The sequence below is a fragment of the Thalia democratica genome, chromosome 8 (genome assembly GCF_965202585.1).
Source record: "Thalia democratica chromosome 8, ktThaDemo2.hap1.1, whole genome shotgun sequence".
Classification (NCBI taxonomy): Eukaryota; Metazoa; Chordata; class Thaliacea; order Salpida; family Salpidae; genus Thalia; species Thalia democratica.
This window is the reverse complement of record NC_139172.1, coordinates 31797043-31821983: the sequence shown is the minus strand read 5'-3', so window position 1 is coordinate 31821983 and position 24941 is coordinate 31797043. Positions and strand designations below refer to the sequence as shown.

The following is a 24941-nucleotide window of genomic DNA, read 5'->3' as shown; positions in this document are numbered from 1 at the left end:
AAAAATTATTTCAAGCTTGTATAAGTTAATTTCGAAGAATGGACATTTCTACTTTTTAGGATAAAGGGTAACTTAAAAAAGTGATCAAAAACACACTTCTTAACAAAATAAAACATCATAATCTAATCAGATAACTCCTTCAATTTCTGCGCCATCTCATCATTTTTTTCCTTCAGCTCCTCCAGCAACCTTTCTACCCGCGTGCACCTCTCGGCAGTTAAGTTCAATTTCGTTTCCACTTCTGTCGCGCGGCTGCAGTCGCACCTTTCTCCGGGGGCGCCCTTGACGCCCTGCTCCCCCTTGTGGCCGCGGGGCCCCTGCTTTCCGGGGATCATCCGGCTCGTTCTTCGACCTTAAATATCAATAAGTTGAAAAAATTAATGGTTAATATCATAAATAACACAATTTTTTTTTGTATTTTTAAGTACAAAAAAAGTAGTTTGTTCAGACCTTCTCGTGGGCCCTCGAGATGCGAGCAGTCGACGACCCTCGTCACCTTGCACTGCTCATCTTCCGGGTAATTCCCGTACCCGAGAGTTGATTGGAAAAAATAAAAACGAGGAGCCGAACTTTCATGTTTACAAAAAGTACTGTTTGCAAGTAAATACTTTTTCGTGAGCTAGGTTAATAAACCACATACGTTCAAATTAGTTTATCATGAACTTCTATATTAAAAAACGAGAAAGAGAAACTTCATGTATAATTAAATTTGTTCAAATAATTTTTTTTTTAATCTTTTGTTCCTTGTTGTTATAACTGTGTTTTATATCATTGGAAAAAATAAACCGTTAAAACTTTACATGGAACTTATGTAAACTGTTTTTTTTTCTTGACCAGATATAAGACAGTAAGGTATTGCTTTAATATACTATCAGTTGAACAACAAAACAAACTTTTAGATAAAAAGTTTTTTTTAAATTTCGTGGTTTTTTCAACACTCTGAGCATATGAAAATTTAATGTTCAAGTTAACTAAGTACTGCTAAAAATTCAACACAACAAAACTTAAACGAAAGTGTTAAAAAACTTAGGCTTTTGTATAATTTACAACTTATGTTACTTTCTTTTTTTGTATAATGAAATTTGAACAAACAATATTCCTATTTACTAAACTTTTCTAATGCTTTCCATATACTTGTACAACCTAAAACAAAAGACATTGAAAAAATTTACTGGGAAAAAATTTCTGGTTTTTCTTGATAAATGCTTTTACGTAAGTCGAAAGTCAAGTTTTATGATGGTTTTGGCAAAAGTAAAAACAAATTGTGTGTAAAAGCTTATTAGCTTTAATTAATTAAATTAAGTAAATTGTTTTGAAGTTTGGTTTTCAGTCATTGATGTGCATAATAAAGTATGTTATTTTTGTACTATTAAGTTTTAAAATTTACTAGATACAAAAATTAAGAGTAATTATTAGTTATTTAAGATTAGCTAACTTATTGACTAATAACTTTCTAGTAATATTCAAAAACGGTTTACTTGTAATTTATTTGGTAGATTCACAAGCTACTACAAAACGAATAAAAAGGTTTCATCTTTTTGTATTTAGTGTTAAACATTACTTACAAAATTTTTAAAGATTATGCAACAAAAAATCATCAACAAGCATTTATCAACGCAATTTGTTTATTAATTGTATTAAATTTGTAAACTGGCTGGCATAATGGCAAAATTGACCTTAAGTTTAGGGTCAAATCAATTTTAAATTTAAAGCAGAGACATTGTAAATGAGTCTTTTGCAACTCTAGCAGCACTAAACACTTTTCTTAATTTAATTCACAAATATTAAAAGCAAAAGAGATTAACACTAAGAAACAATAGCATCTACAGCTTCGAAATCAACAAAAAATTAAATTATAGAAACTCTGCTGGCTGGCAGATGGAACTTGACATTTTGTGTGTCTAAAGTATAAACTAAGCTTCAATGTTTGTGTAAAGTTTTGTTTCTGCAAATTAGGTAAGCTATGTAAGTTTCAATTTCAGTTTTTCATAAAAAAATTGAAATTAAAAAAATTTATCTTGCTGATACGATCTCAATTTAGAATGGTTAAAAAAAATTAGTTTCAAATTGTAAAGCAACCAGTGTTTACAACTAAGAAACTAAATTTGCCTATATTTTGTGATTTCATATATATATATATTATAACTATGTTTTGCTCGTTTAACTTAAGTGTACCTTGTTAAGTAAGTTCACCAAACAGTAAACTAATATGCTATCATTTAATAAACTTTATTGTGAAATTTTTTTGTATAATTTAAGGTTTTTTTTTTGTTTGTCATTAGATGAAATTCGACTTGACTGCCAAGAGTCAATTTAAAATCCGTAGTTTTAAAATATAATAAAAGTATTTAAACTTATGATTAAATTTTTTTTTCTAATGCTAATTTTAATATTATTTTCGATGAAAAACCTTAGTTTAACTAGTAAGACATTAAGCTAAAAAAAACAGAACTCGTTAAATATCTTGTTTGGTAGTTAAACACTTTGTATGTTAACAATTACCATACAAAGTTATGAAAAAACTAAATTAATTATAAATTTAAAATTATAAATTTTTAACTATAGTTAAAATAAAAAGTCTCGTACATGATACTGATAAAAGTTAACTCAGCTTTAATTATTTTTAAAAATATCTTATTGAATCTGTATTAAAATTTTTTTTTAATTGAATTAATGAAATCTTGTTTTTATTTTTTAGATATTTAAGTCATACTCTTTAAAATCTACGGTTTTGAAAAGTATATTTTTTTTTGCAATATTTTACCTAGATAATTTAATTAAAACCAGTGCCAAAGTAAAACGTTCACTTAGTAAGCTTTTACACACGATTTGTTTGTACTTTTGCCAAAACCATCATAAAACTTGACTTTCAACTTACGTAAGAGCTTTCATCAAGTAGTAAAACCAGAAATTTTTTCCAATATATTTTTTCAACGTCTTTTATTTTAGGTAGTACAAGTTATGTGAAGCATAAGAAAAGTTTAGTAAACAGGAATATTGTTTTTTCAAATTTCTTTATACAAAACTAGAAAGTAACATAAGTTGTAAATTAAACAAAAGCCTAAGTTCTTTAACACTTTCGTTTAAGGTTTGTTGCATTGAATGTGTAGGAGTACTTAATTAAGGTGAACATAGCATTTTTATTGTTGGAAAAACTAAGTTATCAAAACTTTGCTTTCACTAATTCAGATTTTTTTTTTGTTTAGTAATATTTTTAAATACAAATGTTAAAACTGACAACTATCGTAAGTAAATCACTTTAGTATAAAGTTTGTTAACAGGTGTGTTTTTTGTATTAATAAAAAAATCAAAAAAAGCATACTACCTAAAAACGAATGACTTTTCTAAAATTAATACAAAATGCTTTATGCAGAAATTATAGTTTTCAAATTATTCATTGTATAAACCAATAAGTTTTTAAGTAAGAATCTGCAAAAAATAATTTTTTACTTTCATGTTTACACAAAATCAAACTGATTTTTTATTTAAATATTATTTAACTTTCTTAATTAAAAATAATTAAAATTAATGATGGTAATAATCTAAGTAATAATTATGTTACAAGTTTAAGGAATACTTTTAAATTGTCAGTTATAATCTATCATTCAGTAAAGAATTAACGATTCAAATCGTTTATAAGTTGAAAGTTAGAATACTTAAGCCATTTTTAACTCATCTCCAGCATCGAAACATATCTGATCAAGGAAAAAAAAGTTTACACGTAAAGTTTATATTACTTAAAAAAACAAGCAACATATTAAACAAAAATGTTTGAACAAACAGAAATATACATGAATTTCTCCCTTTTTTTGATCAATAGAAATAGTTCACATAAATTTTGTTTAAAGTATGTGCTTTATTATTTCTATCCATAAAAAATATTTGCTTGCACAAAAAAAAAAAGCTATAACATTATTTTTTTTTTACCAACAGGTTTTTTCGAAAACATTAAATTTCGGTTCCTCGTTTTTATTTTGTTCCAATCAGCTCTCGGGTACGGGAATTACCCGGAAGATGAGCAGTGCAAGGTGAGACTTGTTTGTTAAATTTTAAAAACGAATTGCTGCAATCAATTTCGTGAAGTTTTTAATTTTATATTAATTACTCAATTGGCAGCATTAGCTCAGACAAATAACATTAATCAGGTGAGAGTCGTGGACTGCTCGCATTTCGAAGGCCGAACCTCGAGTCGAATGATCCCCGGAAAGCAGGGACCCCGTGGCCACAAGGGGGAGCAGGGACCACAAGGAGTGCCGGGACAACGGGGATTGGAGGGGCCGCGCGGGTTGCCTGGTGACACTGGTCGTCAGGGCGTGGCAGGCCCTCCTGGAGAAAAGTGCGATATGACAGAAATGGAAAGTCGCGTGACGGAAGTAGAAATTCACGTGACGGAAGTGGAAAGTCACGTGACGGAAGTGGAAGGAAACTTGAACCTGACTGTTGAGAAGAGCGATCAACGGTTTAGGAGAATGGAAAGATTGTTGGAGAAGTTGATGGAGGAAAATGCTGAGATGGCGCAGAAGTTAAAAGAATTATCAAGTATAATTTAAAGTTTAAAAAAAAAATAGTTTAGGGATTTTTCGTATTTTCTAAAGTGTATGGTTTAGGGGTCACTATTAGATTTTGTTTTTTCGCTTGGTTATTGAAAATAACTTTTTTGAAGTTCACTTATACAATTTTGTAGCATTTTGGTTAACTTAAAATAAACTACTAGAAAGTACTTCTCCGATTAAAAAATATATCATAATTAAATAGTTTAACTTTCTTGAATTCAATATTTTGTCGTTATAAATGTCTCAACTTTACATACAATTCTTTTAGAACAGTTTTCAATTTAAAAGGTGTATATAATTAAAAACTTTATAACAAGTCTACTTTTTGTCAAACTTTTAAAATCGAGCAATTAAGAGAAATCTGTTCAATGTAAATTACTTATTTATTAGTGACCCTTAAAAGTGTATTAAATAGTTTTGTTAGCGTAAGCTTAAATAACTAGATGTTTTTTAATTTACAAAAACAGTGTTTTAGATGCTAAACTGAAACAAAAAGTAATGATAACAGCGTAGTTAATTGATTTTATTGTAAAAGATATTTAAATATCTACCCTTTACCATTTTGCAATAGCAAATTTAGCTTTAAATTTTCTTAGTCACTAAGCAAAACAGAAACTCATAACTAATACCTTTAAAGCTTTTCCTTTGATTTTATTACAAACCCATCTGGCAAAATTTACTTAAACTACAACGAAGTATTAAAGCTACCTCTAAATAAACACAGAAATAAAAAAATTATGAAAAACGTAAAAAAAAACTAAAATCTTAGCATTTTATAAAATTTTTATAATGAAAAGCAACGCACTGGCAAGCTTTAAGTGATAAGTAAAATGAAGCTTCTTTTTACACGCTTCGAATGCTTGACTAAAAAACCAACAGGCTGTCCGGTCGTTCCAGTGAAGAACGGGTCGGTTTCGGTGGAGGGCGGCGTTGCAGAGTTCGCATGCGACGAAGGTTTCACCACTGATGACGTCAGCAGCAGATTGTGCCTGAACTCGTTTCTCGTTCCGAACCTCGTCGAATCGCCTTTCAACTGCTATGCAGGTACTGATAAAAGTCTGGTTTAAATCTAATTGGACGAAACTTTTAAGTATGTTTATGTATCAAAATGAACTTTTGTTAATAGAATGATCCAATGAACAAGATTAGAGGTAAATACAAAATTTAACTTCAAACCAAAAAAAAAGTATAATTTGTTAATACAATATATTTTAATTCTAGACTTTCAGTGTTATTGAAACTTTCCAGAATGCAGAAACAACTTGTCAGCAAAGTTTTCGTCGGCAAACAACACTTCTGACGTTTTAACTCACAACCAAGTGGTAAGGTTCACATGCGACCACGACGCAAACACCTATTATGACGTCACATGCACAAACGGAGCATTCGACACTACCGTGGTTGACTGCGAACCACGTTAGTAGTTTTAAAAATCTGTATACTTTTGGTAATCTTTTTAGTATCAATAAAATGGTTTTTCAAAAAGGTATCCGAAGAAACAATAACAATTTATTTTATCTCTGCTTTTGTTAACATAGGTAATGAATTGTAATTACTGCGTATTAATTTTGTAATGATTTTTAGATCTTATGCTTATAAGTGGTTTCCTAAAGACAATTTTATTTATTTTCTAAGTTTTAAGCTATAATAAAAAAAATTTTTTGCTAATTTTTCAAACTCTTATTTAAGAAAGTTAAGTAAAGTTGCAGAAAATTATAAACTAAAAACTGAGTGTAGCGGTTCAATTATTCCTAAAAAAAAACGTTTCCCTTCAAGTAGTTTAAAATTAGTGATGTACCGGACTCACTTACCGGGTCCGGATCCGGCCGGATATTGCCATTTTGTCTGATATCCGGATCCGGTTCCGGCCGGATCCTAATTTGAAAAAAAAAGTCCGGATCCGGTTCCGGCCGGATTCTAATTTGAAAAAAAGTCCGGATCTGGGTCCGGCCGGATCCTAATTTGAAAAAAAAGTCCGGATCCGATTCCGGCCGGATCCTAACAGAGATCCGGCCGATTCGGATCTAGTTAGTAAAAAAGAACATACAGAAAAGTATTTTTAAAAAACAAACCCTTTGTAAATTAAAAAGAGTCATTTTCGTCAGTTAAAATTAAATTCCTACCGTGATTGGCTCATTTTAAACACGTGACTAATTTACATTTAAACTATGAAGTAAGCATTTCAGAAATGCAACTCTTTACCTATGATGTAAAATTAGAACTTCACTACCGAATTGTTAGGCTAGTTTTAAGATTTTTTGAAAAACTCAGGCTAGTTTTTTTTTTAGATTTTGAATGAGATTAAGCTGATCCAGTTTTCAATATTTTGTTATTTTACTAGTTAATTTTGTTCAAGAAGTTGATTTTAATTGATTTTAGATTGGTAAGGCGATAGGGGGGGGGGGTCCTTCTTGATTTTTACAAGTTGATCATATTTAAAAGATTTAAATCTTAGCTACCAGATATTGTTTCTGTGATGTACTTTATCTTTCTATCAATTTTCCTTATTCTAAACTTAAAGTTATTCATAGTTTTTATTTAGCTTTTATAGAAATTAAATTTTGAAATTACAAATGTACTTTTTATGTGAAAATTAGTGATGTACCGGACTTACTATCCGGGTCCGGATCCGGCCGGATATTCCCATTTTTGTCTGATATCCGGATCCGGCCGGATCCTAATTTGAAAAAAAAGTCCGGATCCGGGTCTGGCTGGATCCTAATTTGAATAAAAAGTCCGGATTCGGGTCCGGTACATCACTTTTTAAAATACAACTTAAAAAACCTAGCTAGTTTTTTGTTACAAATTTTTTAAAATTTATTTAACATATGTAAAACAACTGGCATAATAAACGAATAACTTTAATGAAAACATAACATTTTAAAATTTTTTCTAAAAAACTAATAAATTAAAAAACCAACTAAGTTTGTTTAAAACAATAATGTAAGACTTTAGAACGTTTTGTAAACTTTTATACTACTAAAAACATAGGTTACGAAATCTTTCTAACTTCGAGTTGAACAGACTGGTGGAATGCTAGAAACTTGTGCAAACAGTCAGGCGGGGATTTGATTCACAAGACTTTTGAGAAATACGTTGGAAAGTTCCGTGTTTCATACGCCCAGTAAGCTTTATGTGTTAAAATTTGATATAAAACAAATACAAACTGGAAGTATACTGGATATTTTTTAAAGATAATCTTAGAGGAAAAAGTATGCCATACTGAGTAAGTAATAAAGTTGGTGTGTTTCAAACATAAGAAGTGTGTTTAGTTTTGTAATTAAAAAACTGCTAGTTCTTAAATTGTTTTTAAAGTACTTTTATAACTAGGCAAAATTTTATAGTTTACTATTTACTAAAATTGGGTACTCAAATAACCTCTAAATTTATAAAAAAAATTAACTAACTAATTTGAAAGGTTTTTAAAACAAACTTTGTTGTGTATGTTTACTTAAAAATCTTTTTTATTTAAAAATTAAAAGGCTTTCTTTCATAAAAAACTGTTAAAAAATCTAAAAACTTTAACAAATTTTACGAAATTTTTGGTAACTTTATACAAAAGGACGGACTATAACTTTCTCAGTACAGTAAACATTTAGGCTACAACGAAATAAACTAAAACAGAGAAATCAAAACACTTTCTGATGGTTTTAGGTGGGTTGGGATAACAAGAGAAGGCTACAACTTTAACCTCTTAGACGGAAGAAATATGGCTGAAGTTGATCATTTGTACGATTGGGATGAAGGTCAACCCCAAAGAGGTCATGATGTAGTTGTTGGGATAAATAGCGGTCGCAATTTGCATGACTATGGTGGAAGGCTAAATTTTTATGGAGTTTGCGAACGCGTTGTTAAAAAATAAAAACTTAACACTAAAATTGTACTTTGTTATTTCGTAATAATACTTGTCAAAAACGTAACTTAACGTTTTCTACAATTAAAAGGTCTCTCTTTTTCAAAATTTACCCAAATTTTTGTTATATTTATTAATACATCGGTTTTTTTTATGAATACTGAATCAAATTAATTTTTAGTTTGTAGAAGACATTTGTGTAAAATGTTAATTAAAAACAAAGTGCATACTAAACTTAATTTTCACTGTTTGTTTTTCATTAAAACTACTGTTTTTTTTTTCATAATAATAATAATAATAATAATAATAATAAAGGCAGTACATAAACGTGAGACATGCATTAATGCATTACTTTTGTATAATTTTCTTAACTTTAGTTTTAACTTTATGATTATTGAAACAACCCTAAAAATTGTTGTTCTTATTTTGAACAAAAAATAAATAAAAAATTAGCTAGTAGAAAAATAGATAGAACTAAACTTTTATCTCTTATCAGCAAGATAAACTTTTTTTGTTATTTTCTTAGATTTTTCACATACAAAAAATATTGTAAAAAATATTTTTGCTGATGTAAGTTTGAAACAGATTATTGTTATTAAGAACTAGCATATTTTTCTAAACTTTTATTTTATTACCGTAATGTTATTATGAACTAAATAATTGTTTAAAACAGGGCTTTTTGCGGAAAAGTTAATTGATTGTATTTAATGTACTAAACTTATTTCTGTTTTGATAAAACTTTAATTCTTTACTTAAGTAAAACGGCATATACTAAAAAACATAAACACTTAAAAATGTTATTTAACGTTACGTAACTATGATTTTCAAACTTTATTTGTTACTGACGCTTTTTAAATCCGTTTTTAAAGTTTATTAATTTTGTTTGTACGTTAAAAAATTTTCCTAGATAGTTTATACCTTTAAATCGTTTGTTTATAACAAAAAACCATAAAAACTACTTAAAACAACAGGTTTAGTTAATCTAATTAGTATTTAATTACAAAACAAAACATATTAAAAAAGAGCACAAATAACCGACGCACTCAATCGAGTTTTCACTTGTTGATGACGTATTACTTGGAGAAATAGGTTCAAGCCACAATGTTCTTAAAACGCCGGGTTTAATTGTTTAATTAAAGATCTATTAGACTGTGAGATTGTAGATATCGGTATGTTTTAATATATAAGAGTTACAGTTTTAAAAAGTAATAAATAAAGATACATGTCAGAGCTTGCGAAAATAAGCTGAGTGTTTAAGAGTATTTGCGTCTACTTGAATTTGCTTTTTTTAAATAAACGAAATAATCGTAAGCTAGTTTGGTATTTATTATTAACGAAATGTAGTTGACACCTTTTAGTTAAAAAAAGTACAAGCTTTTCTTAAAAGCTTCTGTCCTACTACTTTTTAATTTTTCATAACATTGTTATAAACATACTATTGCAGTGTTTAAATATAAACAAAGTTTAAAATTATCGTATATAATTGAAAACTTAATTATTCTGTATTTAAAATAAATTGAAATGATTTAAAAAAAAGGTATATTCTTAGCATCTAAATCTAAGTGTAAATGTTTAAAGTATTTTACAATTAACTCTTGCAACAAAATTGGTTGAAATATGAACGTTTTTTAAAATAATGAACTACAATCAAAGAATCAGTACTTTTTCATGTTAAAAACTTAATTTTATTCTATTAATTACTTTTATTACCAATAATACCTTTGAGTTTATAATACTTATCGAACTTTTTTATTCCGCTCTTACAATCTAATAGTTTTATCTAATCTCAATTTTTATAACATTCACAAAATAAAAAACTGTTAGTTTATCATCATTTGTAAATTATTTAAGATTTGAAAAAGTTTTATTAACAAGTGCTAGAATAATTAATAGTGTAAGAACGAAACAAGCAAGAATAAAATATACTTAGCTTTATTTTATAACTTTATAATTTTTAGTGTTTAAAAATTGTTTATATCAAAAAATATTTGAGTTATTTATGTATATATATTTATATATGTGTGAAATTTAAACTGAGTAAATTTGTACACTGCACTTTTTTGAGTACAAAACAATGGTGATTTAAAAAAGTAAGTGAATTTTGTCTTTTATGATTTGTTGTAAATTTTCATAATCATTACAGTTTTCAGTTAGACTAAAATAACTTTTTATAATAAGCTATTTATATAGCTTATTATAAATTAAGAGTTATTAACGAGCCATTTTTGTATAAAAAACTCAGTCAAAAATATTAAACAAGTATACAAAATTAATCAAAAAAAAAACTTAAAAACCTTTGTTTTGAAAATAGTCGCCTTCTCTTTTTTTTTTTCTTATTCATGGAACAAATTTTCAACTTAAGCTTCGTTTTTTTTTAAATTGTAAGTAACAGTTTCTAGTTCTTAACCCATCCTAAAAAGCAAACGTTAGTAGTATTTTTTAAGGTAAAGCAAATTTTTATCTATACGTACAACGCTTAGCTCAACTGTAAATTATTTTAAGGGAAGTCGCTAAAATATGTTTAATATACTGGCAACGTTGAATTTTATTTTACAACATAGTTCTGTAATAATTTTCTGACCTATAGTAAGACATATTTTAAAAGGTTTATGACCACAAGCCTATAAAAGATACTCATTTTAAATTAACTCTGAGTATAATGCACCATTTCAGAGACAATCTTTACAAAAGTTTATTCATTAATTCAATCAAACAAAGAAATTTGTGTCATTATTCGCCGTACAGCAAAAAAGTTGACCATTTTAACTTAATCAAAGAAAGAATGAGACGACACAAGAGATGATAAATATTTTAGAAGTATCGACACTTTAAAAAGCTTTGGTGACTTGCTTAAGCTCAAATGTTATTATTTTGCAGCAAGTTTGACAAACTTTGATTGGACTAAAGTGCGATTAAGCTTGCAAACAAGAGATAATGATATAACACACAGCACGACATAAGTAGCTTTTGAACTACTACATCTAATTTCGCTCCCAATATTTCAAAATAGACTGTTTTGTATTAAAAGAGCAAAGCAAGGATACAAAAAACATAAATAACAACATTCTTTTCTTATAATACTTTTTGTATTTTCTATAATTGTTATCCTCTTAATTGCCACATAATTGTTTTGTTCTTGTTTTCTCGATCTTCTAGTTTTATTTCTTTGTGAATTTTACTTCACGATGATTGTTAACTATATACTGCTTTTTTTTTATCAAAAATATTTTAAAGAATTAGATAAAATCAAAAAAGTATAAATTGCATCATCAGTTTACTTGTTACTTACCATTTTATATATATAAAAACGCAACAACTAGCAAATTTTTATATAACAATATTTAGAATTTCCTTACTTCGACAATTTAGCTGTAAAAGTAATAGCTTTTGAAATATAATAAGACATTTTTCTATCTCCAATAGATCTTTAGATATTTGTAATATCCTGATTCATCCTGATACTTCCAGAAGTTTCAAAGTATCCTGAGTTTCCTAAATGCGTGGCAACCCTGGTATTGCTTGAAAAGTTGTCTTCAATAATGAGCATCAGTGTACGTACATTAACTTGTATATAAACCAACTTTTGTGCACTGACAGTTTAGTTTTAAAAGTCAAAGATGAATTCTAAATAAAGAAATTTTTTACCTTATGTCATTTTTTACTTTATTTAAAAAAAAATTGTGCACACTTAAATATAATAACCATCTGTGTACATTAGTGTGCATAAAGTTTAATTTACTGTGCACAGAAAATTTAATTAAAAAACTAAAAAAAATATTCTGAATAATAAGTATGTAATACATAAAAAAAAATTCTAAGTACTTCTAAAACTTTGTTTTAGACAACCAGTTTCTAATGTAAAATGATAGTTATTGTCTAAACATATAAAAAAACATTCTAGAAAGCTAGTCTGGCTTTTTAAAAGTTTTTAGCCTAAGCAGTAAAGCTTTTAATGGTTTCAAAATTTATTCAGGGACGAAAAACTAAATTAATTAAATTACATTAAATAACCGAAAAAAAATTTAACTTAAAAAATGTTTTTGTTCAGCGGGCCAAACTTACATGCTCATGGGGCGCAGATTTTTCTTTTGCGGGCCGCAGTTTGCCGAAATCTGATTTATACCTTATAAAATTATTTTAATTTTAAGTAATATTTTTTATAGAACATTTAAAACAGATGCAAATGGTATATACAATGTAAACTACCCAAACAAACGATTAGTACTAACTGAGTCTATATACAAATAATTTCTAACTTTAGAACATTGACTTTTCTGGTAAGGGCTACTTAAAAGATTTGACAAAAGTTCACATAGATCTCTCAAGAGTTGTTCTACTCGATAACAAACCAAGTAAGTACCAACATACTCCAGGTGATTTTTGAAATAAAAGTGTTTGATTTTTTTTCTGGAATGCAAATAAAACTTTTTAACTCGATGTGCCTAAAAATATTATTTTTTTTATTTGTCTATCTTTCATTAAAACTTAAAACTTTGAAACGTTAATGCTTTGTTATTAACAACAATAAATAAATAAATATATTAAAAATTTGATATAAAATAAATCAGAATATGGAATCCCGATAGATTCTTGGTATGAAGACCAAAATGATAAAATTTGAAAAATTTAATTACAATTTTCGTAAAAATGAGGTATAAATTTTATGAACTGTTGAGAAGAAAAAATCATATATTGGTTTAAAAGGGAAACTTGATTATGGGTTCAGATATTGAAAATTTATTTAAAAATTATTGGTAAAAGCTAAACATTTATACTAGGTATAATCTATTTATAAATACTGTCTTAATTAAGTAGTAAGAATTACTTAAAATTTGCTAGCTTTCAAGTTTTTTATTTCCTTTACTTAAAAATCGATCACATACATTTTGACACTAAGAGCTTTTTATAACTCAATTTTTAATCAACTTTTGTACTTTATTTTTCTTAATACTAACAAATAACATACGAGGTTTTAATTTAATTAAAGTGTAACTAAATTCAAATTTGCTCTTTCTGTTGTAAGAGTATTCAAAATATAACTAGCTATACTTATTTATATATCTACCAGATTTAGACGATTACATAACTATTAAATTATAAGCCTAAACAGTAACTTTACTTATAAAAAAAACAACAGTTTTTTTTTACAGGTTCTGCAAGGATGTGAGAGGTTTTCTCAAATCTTACAGCAGAAGAGCAAATTGTGGTGAGATTGTGAATTAATAAACTAATAAAAAGTGCAAATTAATTTATTTCTGCAATTTAAATGCAACTTTTATAAACCGAGATTTTCCTCTATTTAATTGTACAATACAATATTTTTTTTTGCTTGCATTTTTATTTACAAGCTTTTGTAATAAGAACTAGTATATTTAATTTATTAACATTCAAATTAGAAACAAAGTTTTTTTTTTGTTTTTTAAATTACTAAGCTTTCAGTTGATTTATATTGTTTTGAGAAAATTCAATCATTTTTAAAAAGAAGGTCAAACTTCGAGACTATTATAGGATACTTTTAAAAGATAGATTTCATTGGATAAAGTTAAAAAAATGAAAAAGACTAATTTATTAAAAATGTCTTTCTAAAACTTTTTAAATATGTTTTTACACCCTTCAAATCCATGATTTATAAAAATTAGAATACTTGCTAGATAATTGTTTTATTATTAACAAAAACCAAATCAGACATTTTATTAATTTTTTGGTGACTAAGCTTTTATTTTTTAGAAAGTTTGCTCCGAAATATGTTTTTTTTTTTATGTTCAAAAAACGCTTCTTATAAGTTTGAAGCTTTCAGCTTATAATTTTCCCAGAGTTAGGAGAAACAGACAGTGGTTTAAAATTTCAAAAATACGAAACTATGTTTTATTTGCAAATTAAAATACAGACTAAATTTTAGTTTTTATTTTTTTCGAATAAAATTAATATTGTCATGTTAACGAAAATTGGTAACAAAAAACTGACAAACTTCTATATACAGCCTTTTGTGCTACAAATGTAGTTTTAATATAACAAAACAATACAAATTAACATTAGTATGACGTAGCTTGTTTATTAATTAGTTAACTCTAATTATTCATATTTTGAACTACTGAGTAATTTAATAAATAAAAATCCAACACTAAAAAAAGTTTATCTAATTTTTACGAAAATCAGGGAAAGCAGAGAACTGTTTGTTTTTAAAACGTATAAAATTACAGTTACCAAAAGTTTTCAAAAAAATCTATGAAACAAGTTAAAACTTTTTCATATGTTTTCCAACTCAAACAATTCGTTCACACACTCCGTATTTGTTCTCGCTTCCATAAAAATCATGAAAATATCGACCGCCTCTCATCCCAAACAACTACATCTCTACCTCTTTGGGGCTGATCTCGAGCCCAGCCGTACAAAAGATCGACTCCAGTCATTTTTCTACCGTCTAAGAGCTTAAAGTAGTAGTCATTTCAGCTTATACCGACCCATACATCTTGATTAGAAACTGTTTTGGTTTCTCTGTGAAAGTTTATTTCGTTGTAGTCTAAATCTTTGCTGAGCTAAGAAATTTATAGTCGATTCTGTTTGTATAAAGTTACTGAAAAGTGCTTAAAAATTGTTAAAGTTTTTTGTTTTTCCCAGAGTTTTTTATGAAAGATATTCTTTATACTTTCTTAAGTAAGAAAAGTTTTAAATTAATGTGTGCATCAGTTAATTAGAACAATCAAAGTGAATAGGTTTTTTTGTAAAAATATAAGTTTGCAGTTTATTTATAAGTTATTTTTTTACAATTATTTACAAATGTTTACGTAGTTGTGGAAGACTTAAAAGTTAGTTTTAGAACCAGCCGTTATACTACTTAAAAGATTCTTATCTTTGAAACACACCAATTTTTTTATTTATTCAGTATGCCATAAAAATGTGTTTTTATTGAGATTAATTTTAAGTTCATATCTAGTATACTTTTTCCAGTTGATATTTATTTTAACACATGTTAAGCTCACTGGTCGTATGAAATACGGAACTTTCCAACATGTCTCTCTAAAGTCTTGTGAATCAAATCCCCGCCTGACTGTTTGCACAAATTTCTAGCATTCCACCAGTCTGTTCGACTCGAAGTAAAAAAAATTCATAACCTATGTTTTTAGTAGTATCAATTTTTTTACAATAAAGTCTAAGATAAACTTAGCTAGTTATTATTCTATTAATTTTCTATTAAAATCTTAAAGTTTTATGTTTTTTACTGAAAATTTACGTTTACTTGTTTTACATGTGGTAAACGTAAGAAACAATAAAAAAAAAATTAATAAAAAACTAGTTTAAATCTTTTCAATTTGTTTTTTAAATTGTTTAAACAAAAACTAATTTGTTTAAATATTTTTACTAAAACGCATCAATAAATATCAGTTGATAAATTTCTGCAACTCTAGTTAAATCAGTTAAACAAGAATAAAAAAGTTATTGAACTATTTTTATTTTACTTATCACTTAAAAGTTTGACATCTTAAAAACTTTTTGATTAATCACTCAGAACCATAACAATAAAATAGTCAGTACTAAAAAGAAAAAACCACATTCAGTTTAATTAAAAGAATCGTTTCTGTTTATCTAGGTACCTTTTAGTGAACAACGCTTTTATTATAATAAAAAAAAATTAAAAACATTGAAAGTTTAATATCTTTCAACTACCAACGTGGTTCGCAGTCAACTTTGCTCGTGTCAAACGCTCTGTTGGTGCATGTGACGTCATAATAGGTGTTTGCGTCATGATCGCATGTGAACCTTACCACTTGGTTGTGAGTTAAAACTTCAGAAACGTTGTTTGCAGACGAAAACTTAGCTGACAAGTTGTTTCTGCATTCTGAAAAGTTTAAATAGAACAGAAAATATAGATTTCCAAGTTATTCGAGCTGCATTTTTTTATGTTTTAAATAAACTATCAGCAGTTACCTTGCTTTTCTTTATTAGATCATTTTAAGAACGTGTATTTACTGTGCTACCTTAACACACCTGAAAGTTTCGTCTAAATTTAAATCAAACTTTTATCAGTACCTGCGTAGCAGTTAAAAGGCGATTCGACGAGGTTCGGAACGAGAAACCAGTTCAGGCACAACTTGCTGCTGACGTCATCAGTGGTGAAACCTTCGTCGCATAAGAACTTGGCAACTCAGCCCTCCACCGAAACCGACCCGTTCTTCACCGGCTCGACCGGACAGCCTAATGTCAATAAGTAAAAGTATGTTAAGCGTAAAATAGTTCTATTTAAAACTATGCTAGTGCGTTGCTTTTGCATACTTAAAAGTTCAAAACCACCAAAAATTTAGATTTTTTTTTAATTTTATAATCTTCTTTATTTAAGCGAAATTTGATACCTAGCTGAAATGAAAGCTAAATTGCTAAATAAAACCAAAAAAAAACATAAAAATATTAGTTAGAAGTTCTGTTTTAGTTTTTGACGAAAAATAACAAAACTTAATGTGCTTCAGCAAAATGGTAAACGATAAATAATTAATCATTTTTGAAATCATATAAAGTTTTAGACATTAATATTATTCTATTATGTTATAAAAACTTTTTGTTTCAGCTTGTCTCTGAAAAACTTTTTTTTTAATAATAAACAGCTAGTTTTTTAGCTTATACTAATAACAGTGTTTATTGTTCTTTAAAGGTCACTAAAAGATAAGTAGTTTATATTAAACAGATTTCTCTTAAAATCTAGATCTTAACATATTGACAAAAAATGTACTTGTTATGTAAACTTAATTCATGTAAAATTTTAAAACCGAAAAATGTTCTAAAATAATTATATGTAAGACTGAGACATTTTAAATGCCAAAACTTTGAATTCCACAAAGTTAAACTATTTAATTACTGTATAAGATGTAACGTTAAAAGGCGTAAAATCCTAGAGATCCTGATAAGCTAAGCTTATCGGAATATACACCACAGATGTTTTTTTCGGAATAAAGTTTTAATACAAAAACATCTGTGGTAATTATCATATATATTATTTTAATCAGAAGAGCGGTTTCTAGTAACTAATTTTAAGTTAATCCAAATGCTAAAAAGTAGTACAAGTGAACTTTAAAAGTTATTTTCAATAACCAAGCGAAAAACAGAATCTAATAAAATCCCTAAACAATATATTTTTTTAAAACATCAAAATTTTACCTGACAACTCTTTCAACTTCTCCGCATTTTCCTCCTTCAGTTCCTCCAACAATCTTTCCATCCTCCTAAACCGTTGATCGCTCTTCTCAACAGTCAAAGTAAAATTCTCTTCCACTTTCGTCACGTGACTTTCTACTTCAGTCACGTGACTTTTAACTTCCGTCACGTGACTTTCTACTTCTGTTCTGTGACTTCTACTTCTGTAATGTCGCACCTTTCTCCAGGAGGGCCTGCCACGCCCTGACGACCAGTGTCACCGGGCAAACCGCGCGGCCCGTCCAATCCCCGTTATCCCGGCACTCCTTTTGGTCCCTGCTCCCCCTTGTGGCCACGGGGGCCCTGCTTTCCAGGGATCATTCGATTCGAGGTTCGGCCTTCGAGATGCGAGCAGTCCACGACTCTCACCTGATTAATGTTAGTTGTCTGAGCTAATGCTGCCAATTGAGCACTCAAGCGTATACTTATATAACATCATTTATATAAAATTGAAAATTTCACGCAATTGATTGCAGCAATTCGTTTTTAAAATTTTACAAACGAGTCTCTACTTGCACTGCTCATCTTCCGGGTAATTCCCGTACCCGAGAGTTAATTGGAACAACAACATAAAAGCAAGAAAGAGTAGCTTCATGTTTTCAAAAAACTGATTAGTTTGGAGTAAATATACTTAAGAAAACAGTTGGTTATAGTCTTAAACATAGAGATAAAGAACACTTTTTTTTTCTTTTTGTAGATCAAACTTAAAAACTTTTTGCTTTAATAAAAAGAAAAAATAAATACTAAACTTTTTATATAAAGAATTTATTTTCAAATTTCTACTAAAGTATTATTAAATATTCATTTAAAAATTCTTATTAATACAAAAAGTACAACTTTTAACAGTTTTTCAAACTAAAATGCTTTACGTACAACAGTAGTTAGCTCCAACATTTGTAATTTAAAATCTTATCATTTGATTAAAAAGATCAGTATTGGTGTATTCAAAGTTTTAAGAAACTTTTGTGCATTTATCAAAACTCTGAGCTGAGGTTATAAAATATTTTTTCACTTTAATCAAGTGCTGCTGAAAGGTCATTATAACAAAACTTAAACGAAAGCGTAATACAACTTACGCTTTTGTTTACTTTACAACTTATTTTTATTTCTAGTGTTACGTAAAAAATACCCTGTTCACTAAACTTTTATAATGCTTTCATACGCACGTACATGTACAAACTAAAACAAAAGACATTGAAAAACTGCACAGTAGAAAACTTTTTTTTTCTTAATAACTCTTCTACGTAAGTTGAAAGTCAAGTTTTATGATGGTTTTGGCAAAAGTACAAACAAGTCGTTTGTAAAAGCTTATTAAGTGAACGTTTTACTTTGGCACCGGTTTTAATTAAATTATCTAGGTAAAATATATTAAAATTGCTTTTTCTGTAATTTTCGAGGCAATGGATTTTAAAAAGTGTAATTAAAAAACGAAACCATAAATTAAACTTGAGAACTTTTTTCACAGTTTCGATAAAAGATTTTAAAATCTGAATCATAGCTGTTTAAACTTATACCAATATCGTGTAATAGACTTTTGAACTTAAATATATTTAAAAAAATTAAATACAGTTTTAATTAACTTTTTTTTTTCAATAATGTATGGTAATTGTTTTTTACATTTATATTCTTAAATTAACCAAGAAGGATAATTAACAAATTGTTGTTTTAGATTAACGTTTTACTATTTAAACTATTTTTTTTATCGAAAGCTTTATTAACTTAAGTATAAACAAAAGTTATTTTAATTATAGTTTTAATTTTCAATTTTATAAAATTTTAAAACTAGCGAACTCAAGTTGATTTTAGGCAGCCAAAATTTTATTTTGTTAAATGACAAATAAAAATTAACTTTATCTAGTGATAGAAATTTTTCGTAATTGAAATTTATTAGAAGGTAGAATCTTAGTTCATGGTTTGGTCAGCTTACTAAATAACGTACTCTTAAGTTAAACAAACAAAACAAAATTATAAAATATATGAAATTACATGAAATAGATGTTTTTAATTTCTTAATTGTAAACAAAAGTTACTTTATATTTTAAAACTAACTTTTTTTTAACCATTCTAAATTGAGATCGTATCATCAAGAGAAACTTTTGTTGGTATGTCCTTCGTTTTTTTACGTGCAAAAAATATTGTAAAAAAATTTTTAGCTAATGTAAGTTTGACACCGTTTATTGTTATTAATAACTGGCATCGTTTTCTGAACTTTTTTCTATTAACCTAATAATGATATGAACTAAACAGTTGTTTAAAACAGAGCTTTTTACAAAAAATTAAATCAACTCTATTAATCACCAAAATGTAATAAGTTTGTTTCTGTTTTTATAAAACTTGAATTCTTTATTGAAGCAAAAGGGCTTATATTAAAAAATGAACCAACCTAAAATGATATTTAACTTTATTTAACTGTGAGTTTTTAACTATATTTGTTACTAACGCTTTTTAACTCAGTTTTTAAATTTTAGTAATTTTGTCTGTATGCAAAAAAAAACTTCTCCTAGAAACTTTAATAACTTTAAATTGTTTGTTAACAACGGAGGATGTTTTTAAGCTATAAAACTACTTGAAACTATTGATTTAGTTAATCTAATCAGTATTTGAAAACAAAACAAAATATTTTCTCAAAAGAACACAACTAACCATAAACCGACGCACTCGATCAGATTTTCACTTGTTGATGACGTATTACTTGGAGAAATAGGCCAAAGCCACAATGTTCAGCAGCACAAGTAGAAACGCCGGGTTGAAGCCTCATTGGTTAAATTCAAACTCTACATGACTGTGAGATTACTGGTGCCGGTGAATTTGTAAACACAATCAGTTGTAGCGTTAAAAATAACATAGTTTGAAGAAATTTTTACGATTTTGCTAAGGTTTATTGATTATTTGCGTCTTAATAAGTTTGCATTTTAACCATAAACGAAAAAAGCGTAAATTAGTTTGGTATTATTGGCGGAAAGTAGTTGACACATGCTTGTTTCAAATGAGCCAAAGGTATTTTCTGATAAGGTTATGTTTTAGAGTGTTTATTAAAATATTTAATAACATTGTAACATTGTTATAAATGTACTAATGCAATGTTTAATCAACAAAATATATTACAAACTTATTCATAAATAATTGATAAATTAGTTTTCTATACTTGTAACTAATTGCAACTATTCGAAAATTACATGTTCATGAAACCGAGTCAAAGTATAACCTTGTTTTATTTTTGTATATTTATGACTAATACTTGTAACAAAGTGCTTTGAAGTATTAATATTTTTTAATAAACAAATACAAACAAAATACGCATTACTATTTTAATTAAGATTTTATTTTCAATTGAATTTATTTACTTTTGACAATAAGTGTGAGTTTATAATATTCGTGAACTTTTTTTTTGTATTTTAATCTAATTTCTATGTATGACCGAACTTAATCAAATCAATTAATTTTACAAATTTAAACAAATACTAAAAATAAGTAATATTTTATAAGACTTACAAAAAAAGTCTTACTTTAGCGTTTACTAAATAAAAAAACTTAATCAGCTTTTAGTTTTTTCTCAACTAGATTTATAAATCATATTACAGTATTTTTTAAAACTAATATAACTAAAATTGTAAAAAAAATAGTAGTGAAAACTCTATAGCAATACACACTAAATGGTTTTATTTTAGTCTATTTTTAATTCTGTGTTTATTTGTGCTTTAGAATAAATTGAAATAAATCGTAGGATTCTATTTCAAAAGAAAATAAAAAACTAACTGCATACTACCACATTTCTCATAAAAAACATCAGGTGTTAAAAAAATATCTAGCTAATTAAACTATAAATATTAAAATGCCCATATTTTAATAGTTATAATTTAATTAGCTAGATATTTCTTAGCTAAACAAAATTTAGTTTTGTTTACAAATATTTTATTAAAAGTTATGAATTTTTTTTTTAAATAATAATAAAATTTTAAAACGCACACATAAACTAATTAAACAAAATTGTAAGAAACCACAGCATCGAAAACATTTTAATTTGCTTTTTCTATATTTTCGCCTCTTCGTTGGATAGAGGTCCAACTCAAGCTTTGCGTTTTTTTCTGAGTTGTAAGTACAGATACAAGTTTTTATAATCAGGCCTGTTTGACTAAGAAGCAAATGTCAGTGCTAGTTTCTGACGCTGAAAGTATTTTTTATCCAACTGGAATTATAACGCCAAACTCAACTATAAAAAAATTTAAGTAGCAATTGCACACATACTTTAAATAATTCTTTCATGTTACTCAATTATTTTTACACATCACGAGTTGCATTAAAAATCATTTCATATTATGTTATAAGACTTCTTTTTCAACCTGTATATAATCTTAATCAACAGTATTCCGTTGTTAATTATTTGTTAAAATTTAAATAGCGACTTGTACAAAAATACAGCCAAATGTATACAAGACCGACTTTAATTTTCCTGCTAAATTTGTTCTTTTTTTTTTTATACTTGATATTCAAATTTTTTGTAATATTGGTGCTGCAAGCTCAATCTGTGTTAGCTGCATTTTAAACTTATCAAAATTTCTAATACAAAAAATAGTTGAATTGCTTAAGGCTTGAGCTGCATGAGCTTTCAGCACCATGTGAATTGAAATCATGATCGTGCGTTGTTGAAAATTAACAACAACTTGAGAACAGTAAGACAGGTAACGAAAAGTTGAGCTCGAGCAGAAGCAACTCGAGCAGGGACAACTCGAGCAGAGGCAACTCGTGCAGGGGCAACATAAGCAGGACCAAAATATTTTTTATTTGATAAAAATCAGTTGCATATATCAATACAATGTAGATTTTAGCATTCAATATTCTTTTATAGCTATTTTGGTTATTTAGCAAACGATTTTTTGTTACACTTAGTAATTTATGTAGTTTTAATATAATAAGATCTCAAATGTTTTCAAAATAAAAATATTAAGCTTTGGGATTATTTTCCGCACCTCCCTAACAAAAACACCACGCGTCGCCAGTAGAACGAAGTAAGTAAAATTAAAATAAGATTTACACACATCAGAGCGCCACATTAATAATATTTTTGTACAACTTTGATAAGAAAATTAAAATTAATATAATACTGGTTTATTTATTTAGGCTGCAACATTAAGAGCATTCAAACATAAAAAGGCAATTTTTATATCGCCAGTTGCTTTTATTAAAAACTGTTTATCAACTGTACAAGATCAAAAACAACAAGATAAATTTAAGAAATATTACAGCTGACTTATAAAATTAATTAATTAGTTTTTTAGCAATGGAGTGATTATTTTGTTGACCTTAAATAAAGTCATAAGCAATAGTATTATAGCTTTTATAAAACAATCAATTTAAAATAACTTTGACATGATAAACTTTAGGTTAAAAAATGTTAATATTTAATTCAAACCGCTTTTTTTATTTTTCTGGAACTCATGCGATTCAGGTAGTTAGATTTTTGTAAACTTTTTTACTCTTCTAAACATATCTAAAACGACATTAGTTGTTCTGCTAAACATTACCTACATAAATAATCAAGAGTTTATTTTTTTTAACGTAATAGCTTTTTAAATTGTATACTTCTAAGTTATCTTTATATTTTATAACTAATTAAAAACTTTAGTTTTTGCATTAATTTGTCGTGTACATATAAAAACAAACTAAATTTAAATGAAAAACTTATTTGTTTTTTTATCCTACCGATTTTTTTTGCTCTCGATATCTTTGCACTGTGTTTTATTTATAAAATCTATCCATTCTTTTAATCTCATTTATTTTTGAAATCGAAGCAAGATTTTTTTATTGTTTTATATATTTTTTTGTACACATAAACGGTGTTCAAATTACTTCAATACTGTTTCAGTCGCTCTGTTTCGATCGTATCGAAATATTCACAAGTAGTGCGAAATATGATATATGTGTCTTTAGAATATTTCAAAACAAAATACTGCTACTAGCAGATTTTACAACAGAAAGCAGCAAAAGTAGTAGAGGTAACAGCAAATAAAAAAAGCTAAAAAACAGATAATAGGACAGTTTATTGAGATTTTTTCGATTATCTATTAAGATGTGTTAGTTTTTTGTTGTTGAAAAGGACAGTTTTTAGTAATGTAGCTGATGTTATAGTTTTTTGTACTTATTGAGTTAGTTTTATGTTAAGATAGTTGTATATGGTACAGCGCCAATAACACTTTTAAAAAGAAAACCTCTACTCTTAGTCTTTTAAGTAAGAATATATGTTATAAATAGTTAAAAATGTATACCTAAATTACAAAGCACATTATATTGTATATTATTATATATACATATATCATCTTAAAATCATTTACTTCATATTTACTGACATTGGTTAAGATATGTTACTTCCTTGTAGCAGGCTGGTATAACTAAAAAAAACTTATTATATTTTATCATAATATCAATTTAAATAAGTTTTGTGTAAACATCAAAACTTGTAGAAAAGTTAAAGTAGCTACATTTTATAAAAAAATGATGTTAAGAGCTAAGTAGCGCACACAAAAGATCAACAAACAACCTTATTTTGTTGAAAAACTAAAAAACACTTCTTGTTTCAGTTATAAGATGGTTATAAAACAAACTACAGATTTTGAAAACATAAACCATTAAAAGTTTGTAAGACAGTTTTATTACAGAGACAGTTAACTTTGAAACCAAAATTGAAAACAGTAACTTGGCTATTAATAGTAATTACAAAAAGTATAAAACTTTAGTTTGTTCATACTTTAACAGACTAGGCTTTTTATTTAGTTTCAATGTGTTAGTTTGTTTGATACATAAATGTAGTAGATAACGAAGAAATTTCCACAGAAAACACTCAGTAGCAAACTTTTAATCGACACCCGAAAAATTTTTGTCCACAAAATCTTATGACCAAATATTTTGAGCGCTTTTATGTCGCCCAATAAACTGTATAATGGGTGTGGCCGTTACTGTACATTTGTAACTGAGTAAAACTTTGTTGTTTTCATTATTTTCCTGTTTTAGGGTTAAAAGTAAACTTAAAAATAAGATTTATAAGCATTACCCACTTGCTTAGCTATTTCATTGCCGTCAACTTTTTTCTTTCTTTGTTTTTTGTCTATTTGTAAGCTATTAGTTTTCAGTAAGCAACATTCAACTTAGAGAGTCTTTTTTGACTTCAATGCCTCCATGTCTCACATCAAACTATTATGTGATCAGGATTAAATAGATAAGTTGTTGTAAGAAGCAGACAATAAAGTAGCTTCTTAGGATGAAAATCTGCTAAAAAAATAAAAAAAATAGTGAATCATTGAGCACATGTGGTAGACCAGCAGGCAGAACACAACCTTAAAGTACGCAGTTTCTTTTTT

General features: G+C 27.3%; 2 protein-coding genes across 2 annotated transcripts; one reads left to right on the top strand and one right to left on the bottom strand.

The window, feature by feature from the left end:
- Window positions 1–81: 81 nt before the first annotated feature.
- On the bottom strand, window positions 82–1892 carry LOC145843143 (uncharacterized). Its single transcript, XM_082950605.1, has 3 exons — window positions 1864–1892; window positions 451–590; window positions 82–352 (listed from the first exon to the last, which is right to left on the bottom strand). Exons 1-3 carry the CDS (start codon window positions 1890–1892, stop codon window positions 123–125), a joined length of 399 nt encoding a protein of 132 aa, XP_082806731.1. The 3' UTR covers window positions 82–122.
- Window positions 1893–2282: 390 nt separating this feature from the next.
- On the top strand, window positions 2283–13616 carry LOC145843142 (uncharacterized). Its single transcript, XM_082950603.1, has 8 exons — window positions 2283–2322; window positions 3934–4028; window positions 4146–4539; window positions 5433–5597; window positions 5802–5969; window positions 7578–7677; window positions 8208–8322; window positions 13557–13616. Exons 1-8 carry the CDS (start codon window positions 2283–2285, stop codon window positions 13614–13616), a joined length of 1137 nt encoding a protein of 378 aa, XP_082806729.1.
- The last annotated feature ends 11325 nt before the right edge of the window (window positions 13617–24941 follow it).